The 10,412-nt window shown below is 42.1% G+C and overlaps 1 protein-coding gene across 1 annotated transcript; it reads left to right on the forward strand.

Moving 5' to 3' along the window:
• Positions 1–1,213: 1,213 nt before the first annotated feature.
• Positions 1,214–9,529, forward strand: LOC137181830 (uncharacterized). The gene is made up of 3 exons (XM_067587880.1): positions 1,214–1,532; positions 4,049–4,290; positions 5,457–9,529. Exons 1-3 carry the CDS (start codon positions 1,514–1,516, stop codon positions 7,047–7,049), a joined length of 1,854 nt encoding a protein of 617 aa, XP_067443981.1. The 5' UTR covers positions 1,214–1,513; the 3' UTR covers positions 7,050–9,529.
• Positions 9,530–10,412: the final 883 nt, after the last annotated feature.

Genomic DNA, 10,412 nt, shown 5'->3' on the forward strand with positions numbered 1-10,412 from the left:
TGAGACAAAAGTTGTGAGCGAGTGGGTGTGTCATTCATAAAATGAGATTTACCTAGATTCTTGTCACTATACTCTGGTAACATTTAAAGTACATGTGCAATACTGAGTAAAAGGGTTATTTGATATTAAAATGAAACTAATAATCTTGCATCCCCCCCCTTCTGTGCTTCTTAAAGTTGCCCCTCTGTAAATAAGAACCAGACTGAAGATCTTCATCTTTTACAATGCTGTAGATTTATTTATACTATTTCAAGGTTGTTCAGATGTATAATGGAGAGACGTAACATTCAATAAAATGCACACAATACTTTCTCAAAAGGTTCATCATGGCTGTATTTGCTTACTGTTTTATAGATGTTTGACTTTTCATGAATATGATTCAGTTTGTGGCTGAAATTTTTCTGGGTTTTTTTCTGTTTCAATTTTGTTTTATTGTTGATTTTCTTGTTTTTTTCCCCTAATAATATGCATATGGTTTGCTTTGATTGCTCCTTTCCAGCTACTGAGAAGACAGGCAGTGATAGAAGCTATTACCTGCCTGTCTGCTCGGTCCAGTGGATCTATAACACGTCCTGGGAGACAGGCATGAGACGTAATAAAGGTCTGAATTCAGATTACAACAGTTTACAGTTTTATATGATGCATATGGCAGCAACTCCCTCTCGTTTTGAGGAATCAAAGCATCCCACTTCTGAATCACTGCTGCAAACACTTATCAGCCTCATAAGCCCGGAGACAAACAAACCGTATAATAAATGTCAAAAACACAACACCAGAAATGACTCCAGGCTACTTTGAGTCGAAATATCGCGGCCAGTAACATAATGAACGAGGCAACCGCGGTCGCCAGTCGACGTTTATGATTTATGTAACGAGAACATTTTGCTCAGTGTTACGTAAAGCCTTTCCTCACTTGTGTGGTTGTCTCCTGCAGACAGGAATAAAAAAAATGAGCACGGTGGTTAAAAAGATTACTATGTTGCTACACAAGAGCGGGCTTGAGTCGATGTGACTGTTTGCTTTTAACCATGTCGAGAAAATAACACAGTTTCAATGACTGCGTTACATTTTGAATGAAATGTTCTCCCGTCAGTCACGATGACACGGTGCCTGTCTGATGTCCGGAGGAGCGTCCCGATTGGCTAACGACCGCAAAGGAGGCGTAATGGAGGGTCGTGATTGGCTGACAGCTGTCGATAAGGCGGGATCATCTCAGCTGCGACTGTCAAGATTGGCAAAGAGCTGGCGCTGCTGCGTGCAGGTAAAAGGAACAAGCGACACAAAAACAGAAAACATTTATCCTGGCAGAAAGCGAGGAGTGCGATGGAAACGGACTGTCCGGTAAAACGTTTTCGTGCGGAGGAAGCCAAAAAGCGAGATATTTAAGTTGGTGAAAAAAGCGCAACACCTTTCAGCGCCTTGGAAGAAAGTGCCGTTGTGTCAACCATCGCTTGGCTTTGTACAGCAGGCAACTCGGACAGCTGCGTGTTTTCAAGCAAGCCATCAACAAAGAATGAAAGCATTCAAACGAGGTGAGCGGCACTCGCGTCGTGGTTTTTTATCACGACCACGCACGTTTATCACACACAAAGTGTCTGCCCTGCGAGCCCGCTGTGTCTTTGCTGTTGGTTTTGCCTGGTATGCGGGCTTTTTGTTGCGAGCAAATGCAGCGTGTGTTTGTGTTTAAATTTGGAGGGACAGCTAGCCAGCTAGTTATCTCTGGAGGCAGGCATGGTGTCCATCTGGCGGAGCGACATGCGGGAGGCTGTGCGTTCCTGCCTGCCTCCTTTGTGCGCTCCAGATGGCCAATTTACCGAGCTGTCCCCTCGGTTTGTGCCGTTTGAATTTGACGATATGTGTTGTTCGATCGGCTTTATTGATAGCGTATTATTTCCCCCCCCACCCCCACCCCCCCTCTCTGTGTGTGTGACGTTATCACTCCGACAAAAGCGAGCTGGTCTGAAAAAGTTGGATGTGTGGTGGACTGGTGGTTTACTAACGGTCAGATTCAAATCCTCACTAAGACTTTCAGCGGATTGTGAAGTTTTAGTGGACTGTTGAGCTTTCAAACTTTGCTCTGATGATCATTTGGCTTAACTTTTAAAAGAGTTTAGAAAATACTAAGATCGCATTGACAGAGCACAGATTTATCAGGTATGAGGCATGTAAAGGGAACATTTTGTAAACAAAAAGTTGGCCACTTTGACAGCCTGAGATGGCCTAAAATATCAGATCTATGTCGCTGCTGCTGATGTGACATAAACTAACATCTGTCTAAAATCTGTTTGGGCTGTTCTGTTAACTAAATTAATGCCACATTGAATGTGTGTAGATATCGTGACAAATCTTTAAATGTCTATCCGATGATCCAGTTGAGTTTGAGGGAATGCAACTTGTGGCCTACATCATTTCTCTTAAATACTGTAATTAGAAATAAGAATAACCTGAGATGTCTGTCAAGCATTAATGGCAGATTGATTTAGTGCACTTCTGTATTTTTACACTTACATTCAGTTAGACCTAATTTCCTTTTAACTGTTAATTTTTTTTAACAAATCATTGAAATGTTACTTGAAGAGCTGTAACACATGATATTAATATCATATCTTCATATCACAATATTTATTTTTTTAAATGGCTAATTTATGCAAAATCATTTATAAATCAGTGATTTTCAATGCTACACACTGTGTACTATTGTTATGCTGTATATTAGACAAAACTTTACTCTGAATCCTTCATTTGGACAACAGAGTTTGGAAAGATGATAATACAGTTAGCACAGCAATGATTGATTGATTAGTTGCAAACTATTTTGATAACTGATTAACCATTTTGAGTCATTTTTTTAGTAAGAAAATGTCCAAATTCTCTGATTCCAGCCTCTCAAATGTGAATATTTTCTGGTTTCTTTGGTCCTTTATCATAGTAAACTAAATATCTTTGGGTTGTGAACTGTTGATCAGGACAAAACAAGACATTAGAGGATGTCACCTTGTGATGTAGGAAACAATTATCTGCATTTTTCACCATTTTCAGATGAATCGATAATGAAAATAATTGCTAGCTGCAGTCTAAAACAGTTTCAGTTTCACTCAAAATGAAAAATGATACATTTGATTTATCACCCTGCTCTACTGTAACATCATGAATTAACACGGAAGGGAATTTAGCTCATTTCTAGAAGTTGGGGAAATGCACTAAAGTTGTATTTCCCGCTATCTATACATTTCTAGATTTTCCCCCCATTTTTCTAATTTGGTCCAGCACATCCCTCGTTGTAGAGGAATGCAGAATTTCAAAAGATTTGTCAACTGCTCCAGCACTCTTGAGCCAAACTGGCATGAGGTGAAAACGGCCTCCTTTGCATGGTCAATAGATTCCTGGGCCACTGGCTACTGTGATGTTGATATGCACACAATCTCCTTTGTGAAGACAGGCGCTGCCCTGGGGGTCAGGTTTCACCCAGCCCCAGAGAAAGACATTTACTGCATTCTGTGGCCCACCCCTGGGATCAGGCATGCTCCATTTTGAAGGAAGATTCCCTCCAGTGGCCAACCAAAGATTTAAAAAAAAAAAAATAAAAAAATCCCACAACAAAGTTAAAACCACAAAGTCATTGTTTAAACATGTTCAGCCCACAAAGTCCTCATATACCTCACTCTAAATTGGGTAAAAAGTGGAAGATAAAAGCAACTGTAAATTTGTGCACTTGTTCTAAATCATGGCAGATAATTTCTTGATTGCTTTTTTTTCCTTTCAGACTAGTCTCTCCTCACATGGCTCAGGGAATTATGAAGAAATAGTTGTGATTCATTTTGTGCATGAAAATTGATCAAACCAAACCCCTTTCTGCAGAAGTCCGGTTGAGTGTGTAGCCATTCATAAAAAAAGACAATTATCTTCTGCCTTAAGTATGTTCGTGCTTCATTATAATGATATAATGATGCATGAAAAGACGTGCCAAGCGACTAGCAAATTGATGTAAATGAGATAAATGGACACAGTAACGGCGAACGTGACTGACAGCTCTCCTCCCCTCCCTCAGCTCTGGAAGAAGAGCGTCACCCGGAGCAGGAGCACTCCTCGGCTGTGTCGGACAGCGATGACGGCTCCCCGCTCGACCTGTCAGGAAGAGGGCTCTTTGGGAAGCGGCGTCGCCGCGGCAACCTGCCCAAGGAGGCGGTGCAGATTCTGCGGAGCTGGCTGTACGAGCATCGCTTCAACGCCTACCCGTCGGAGCAGGAGAAACTCAGTCTGTCAGGCCAGACCAACCTCTCTGTGCTGCAGGTGAGGAGCGGAGTTTTTATTCATTTGTCTGATTTCCTTTTTCCCTGAAGCACTTGGTACTTGCTACAGGAAATGACACTTGTGGTACGTGCTGTTTCTGCTCCTTGATGGATTTATTTACTTTCCTAATGTAGATTCGTGTCTACATTTTCATTTGTCATCAGCACCCTTTTCATTTTTATGGTGCATGACTCACTCATAAATCACAAATTTTACAAGCTTGACAAAATTTTTATGCTTTGGTTACTCTGTTTGCTTTTGATACTGAACATGCTCACCTGTTCCCATCTGCTTGAGGGCGTTATCAATAATTAAATTAATATTATATTAATATATATATTAATATTGTGGCACACAAGGTTGACCATGACCTTGTTTATGACTTTAAAGTCTGTAGTTCTAACACTTTTCTCATTTGTAGCACCAATCAAAATGGCTTTCCTGGTGATCAGCTTTACATGCAAACAGTGATACTGATTTTTATCAACATTTGTCACTCGCATTTCAGTCAACACAGTGAGCCAGTGAAAGCAAAACAATACTTGGACGGTATTGCGGTACCGCACTGCTGAGAATGACACTTTCCCAGCCTTCCTTTTTCACTTCATTGCATCAACAGTAGACATTTCCTCTTTCCCTCTCGACACACAGGCACGCACAAACAGACAAGCTGCATTAGATTAGGCATTACAGATCAGCATGAGGCAGCAGCAGAGTTTCTTGTTATGTAGTCAGTTCAGTGGAATGCCTCTGGCTGGCTTCTCTGTGGCTCAGCATATTTGAGCTCAGACCTTCATTATTGCCAGCTGTCTGAGGGCTCTCATCTCTGCCGGTCTCTCTCTCTCTCTCTTTGCTCTTTGTGTGGGAGGCTGTACCACTAGAGGGGGTAAGGCGTTGTCCGCACATGCAGATAAAAATGACGTGTAGGTGGTGCTTCAAATAACAGGCCTCAGATCAATTTTAGTTCCTGAATGTGTTTCACGGGGTGAATTATAGATGTGACTAAATGTCTGGAGCTGTCGCGACAAAAAATTTATGTTTCACTGAGATGTTGCAGTAATATCGATACAGGCCTTCAAGGGAAAGTGAAAAAGAGCATATCTTGTTCTTCTTACCATCCATGTAAGCAGTTGTATTAATGTCAGAAATCCCTCCTCTTCTCCCAGATATGTAACTGGTTCATCAATGCACGTCGCCGCCTCCTCCCTGACCTCCTTCGGAAGGATGGCAAAGACCCGACCAAGTTCACCATCTCCCGCAAGGTCGGTGTTAAGAGCGAAGGCCACTCATCCACAGGAGGTGGAGCCAGCTCTCCAGAAAGCCACTCTTCTAGCAGCTCATCTCAACAACGCCCGTCTGTCATCCGCTCTGCCCCTACACTGGACCTCAGTCTTCTTGGGAACACAGCGACAGCTATTCTGACGGGAGCAGGCTATCCTGGTAAGGAAGGTTCGGTCCAGGCGCTGATGAAGCTGGATACACAAAGTCTACTGAGGGAGGCTGAGGAACAGGGGGCTTGCCTCACCAGCACAACAATGGCAGCTAGCCCCACCAGTGGCCTCTTCAACACACCTCCGCCAACTCCCCCCGAGCTGTTCCCCACCCAAGACTTCAGTGACTTGAGGCTCCTGGTCGACGCGGCTCTGCAGAGGGCAGCAGAGCAGGAGAACCTGAAGAGACTCCAGGAGAGCCAGAACAAACTTACAGAAGCTGTAAAGACTGAAATAGTGGAGGCACAGTGCAATTACAGCAGTGACATGGGCCCCACGCCGCCTCCAGAGGACAGCCAGCAAGTCATGGATCCCTGCAGGGTGCAGAGTCTGATGGAGAAGGCTATGGCGGTTCCAGTGTCGGCTGTCACCTCAGTGAAGGCTCCGGTGCCTCTGTCCTCTGCAGCCTCCGGACGAGCTCCAGCTCCAGTTTTGATCTCAGCCCCGAGGCTATCTCCTCTCCCGATGACTAAAGTCATCTGGAGCCCCTTGGAGAAGGACACTGCCCAAGCTTCCAGCCCAAACCAGCCTCAGCTCATCCCAGCTCATCTGCCAACCATAGTGCCAGTGTCGGCCCCAGTCTCAGGAGAGCCGATTTCTCAGAAGCCAGCTGCTGCCCCAGCTTCATCATCAGCTTCAAGCTCACCAGCTCCACTGCCCACTACATCTTCTTCATCAGTGCCGGCTACGAGGCCAGTCCTCGTCCCAACAATGAGTTCCACCTCTGCTCCAAGCCAGGCTTCACCCCCAACTGTAGCGCTTGTTCCAGCCACTCCTTCTCCAATCTCCTCTTTCACAGCCCCCAGAGGAGTCCCACTTTACCTGCCGTTCCACAAATCCCCGTTACTCCCAGTCACAGTTCCATGTCCATCACCTGTTTCAGCCGCAGCATTGTCTCCAGCCCCTGTTCTCTGCCCGGCCTCTGCCTCTACCCAAGCTTCAGCTCCTGTCCCAGCTCCAGCCCCGACGTCCTCCTCAAAGCCAACGATCACACCTCTCCTGGGCCTTGCTTCCCACCACACTCCACCTCCACCTCCTCCTCCTCCTCCTCCTCCTCCTCCTCAGTCCTTGCCCTCCTCCACAAACAGCACCAGCAGTAGCAGTATTAGCAGTACGGTGCCAAGGAATACAGCGGTGGTGCCCAGCGTTTGGAGCATGGTTCATGCTGACACCAGGCAACCCAGTTCCCTTCAAGTGGTAAAGACCCCCATCGCCACAGTGTGGGGCCCACAACACAGCCTGCACACAGTGAGCGAAACTGTCAACTAGGAGCTAGGTGTGGTTTTTCTTTTTTTTTTTTTTTTCTTTTTTTGTTGTTTTTTGTTTGTTTTTTTTCCTGTGTGCATATACAAGGCAGGAGGCTGGACAACACTGTATATAGCAGAATGTATCTTCATCACCAGGTCCCTTTTTGACATTGAAGCCTGTGCCTGCAGAATAAATGGCAGCAATTCAGATGTGCGAACTGGGACAAAGTGAAGTAACAGACATGAGGTGTTTTAGAGACATGCTGTTTCAAGCAACTTTTTATTCTTTAAAATGCTGTTCCGGATTGAAGCAGCTGCTAGTAAGAAACACTTCGACGCCATTTCTCAAAAAGAACATTCCACAGCGCAGAGTAATTGTATTGTACAGGTTTCGATGCCGTTTTCAAATCCCTTTCTAACGTTTCCAATTTAGGAGTGAGGAGGAAAATATTGCTCAATTGTATAAATTTCAACCGGTGTCATCTTCAGCACCAGCAGAGTTAGCCTCTTCAGTAGCAGTACTGGACTTTCTTGAATGTACAAAAGGCATACATGTGTTTGGCTTGGTTGCCTATTATCCATTCCCCTTCAGGATAAAAAGGAGGACATGAGTTTTTTTTTCTTCTTCTTCTTCTTCTTCATCCCACACCAACATTAAAGTCCTCTATAGTTGTGCAATTCAGAAGATTTTTAATTTAATTTAGTCTATTCTTTACTCCACCTCATTTCCCCCCCTTTTCACTTTTTGTAGTGGAGATGAGCAGAAGGGAAATTGATTATACTGTAGCGTGCCTGACTGCATGACTCGCCTCGATGTGTCTGTCTCCATCCCTCTCTCACGTCTCGCCATCTTCCTGTCTTTTTATAGCTAAGGGGATTCATTAGCCCTCATGAATTGTCATCTCAGCCACTCAACACATGCTCTCAAGTAGCACGTGTCTCTTTGACTGCCTTTTCTAATTAATAATCGTATCCAAACAAAGAAGCTGTATTTTCTATGTATTTGTAAAACTTTTTTTTTTTTTTTTTTTTTTAATGCAAGCTTTATCAGTTGTGTACCGTTTGCGGGGGGGTGGGGGTTATTGTTGTTGAGGGGGAGGGCTGTGGATATAGCATGAAGGGGGAGAAGGTCACATTGGATCTGTTACTGAAATCAATTTGATGACATCAAGCTCTTACAGCTCCTGATGTGAAACATTACACTTGCTGTGACACATGGCATCTTTATCTTTTGTGGTGCAAAACACTTTAAATGTTTGATCCTCTTATTTGGAGGGAAGATTATTTATCCAGAATTAGGATTTGGTCAGTAAACCAGAATGTCTTACAAGTGGAGGTTAATTAATACACACAATGTCTCGACAAAGCAAATGTAGCAGATGTTTTGAACTAGCTAATGTGATTTGCTTTTTTTTCTTTCTTTTTGTTTTTTTCAAAGGCACAACAGCATAAAAAAATCATGTTTTTCCTCATCTGTGCTTTAGAAATGGGTTCTATAGATTTTCTAATCATTCATAAAGTTGTAGTTTCCATGAAACTGTTTTTAGCATAAACCACAATATACAACTGAATGCCAACAGGACATCTATTGTAAGGTCATGTGGAAAGGTTGGGTTCCTATTGGAATAATGCTGTAGTAGAATTGTGAGGTGATCTTCAATACTATCATGTTTACAGTGGTCCATTCAAACTGTTATATTTTGTATGTGCAAGTTGGAGAAGACATGAAGAGGAAATCTGATGTTGGATCAGAATACTGCTGAGCACTGACCCCAGAAAATCTCTCCATTTTCTTGTTCATAGCAGATATAAAATCTCCAAACACTTTTCTAGTATTTACACTTTGTTTTTTGTGTTTGTGCCTCCTCACTGCCAGTTGTTTTCTGTGCATGTCAGCACAGCAGAGATATTTTTTTTTTTTTTTTTTTTTTTTTTGTTACAGGTACTCAGTAGACTGATGCGCAGTTATACCTCATTTTACACAGGTCATGTCAGGCTTGGGTCATATGTAGAGAACTAAGTATTAAAGTGATATTTTTATTATTCATTCATTCAACATCATGCCACTGTGATGACACCTTACGGCTTGTGATTCTGGAAACGGCTGGTTAAGGATTAGGCAGGCAGGTTTTATATAGCAAGGTTTATATCGGGTTTTAGATGCAAAATGACGCTTCAATCAGAGAAGACAATGTGACAATGCGTGTAAATATTTTCAAGGTTAATTTTGTTGTTTTCTTTGTTTGTTTGTATTGGCATGAATTTTCTCAAACTGTAGTTTCTTTACAGCCAAATGCATTCAAAAATGTTCATGTTGTGAATCATGACTGACCGTGAGCAGTATGACTGGCTGCTGTGCCTTAAACCTACGACCGAGGGATGATGTCCCTTTTTTTTATATAAAAACTTCTCAATAGTCTGTGCAATATATGCCTTAAACTTTAAATGTGTTTTTGTATAAACATTTCAAAGAAATAAAAGTTCAGTTTTTCATAAATTCTATTTCTTCTCTTTTTTTTTTTCTTTTGTTGTTGCCTGTAAACACTTGTGAAAATAACCAAATTGCACCATCAATGGATGTTAAAGGCCCTTAGAACATGTTTTCTCTATCATCTAACTATAAGCGATAGACATTTTTATATGTCACAGTAGGAAAAGCACAGGTGTTAATAATAAAATGAATGATGGCTGTATCTTTATCTAGCTGCCTCAGTATTGTGCACGTTGGCTCACTGTCACACTGTCATGACTTGCTGGGACACGTGAATAGAACAGAGCCATCGACAATGTTATTAGTAACACCTGTGCATTTCTTTAATATGAAATTGTGCTGTGAAAAAAGGTCTACAGGATACTATCTGTCATAGTCTGAATAGATTATTTCACAGGAGAGATTTCTGTATTAGACAATCAAATGTGATGAAACCTGATTTACACTGTCCTGATGATGCAAATTAACAGAGGTTTTGAGCATTAAATGATATGTAGGGATGTTTTATTTAAATGAGATGTTGATAACTTTAATTTGAAGCCATGTTTCCAGGGGCTCAAATGTTCAAAGTGTACCTTTTTTAAAAAGCTGAGTAGAATATAATTTGCTAGACTTTAAATTATTGGGTAATTTAATAGTGGAATGTATCTCATGGCCTTTGATAGAAAACATGTTCAGAACAGGGACCTTTTTGATTTATTACCTTATAAAAGATACAAAGTTATTGTGGACACAAAATTTAACTGAGCCTCCTAATATAATTGCATGTTTTAGCCCATTGACTACAAATTGTGCACACATTACTCCCAGATATATTATTTTTATTTTTTCAAAATGATAAATGATTTCTTTTCTTCCAGGCAGCCACTCCACTTAATGTCAGTGAAATATGAA

The sequence above is a fragment of the Thunnus thynnus genome, chromosome 4 (genome assembly GCF_963924715.1).
Source record: "Thunnus thynnus chromosome 4, fThuThy2.1, whole genome shotgun sequence".
Lineage (NCBI taxonomy): Eukaryota > Metazoa > Chordata > Actinopteri > Scombriformes > Scombridae > Thunnus > Thunnus thynnus.

Excerpts from the sequence above, each read along its gene's own strand:
- LOC137181830 (XM_067587880.1), top strand. Across the intron at positions 4,291-5,456 it reads CCAACCTCTCTGTGCTGCAG|ATATGTAACTGGTTCATCAA; the intron begins GTGAGGAGCGGA and ends CTCTTCTCCCAG.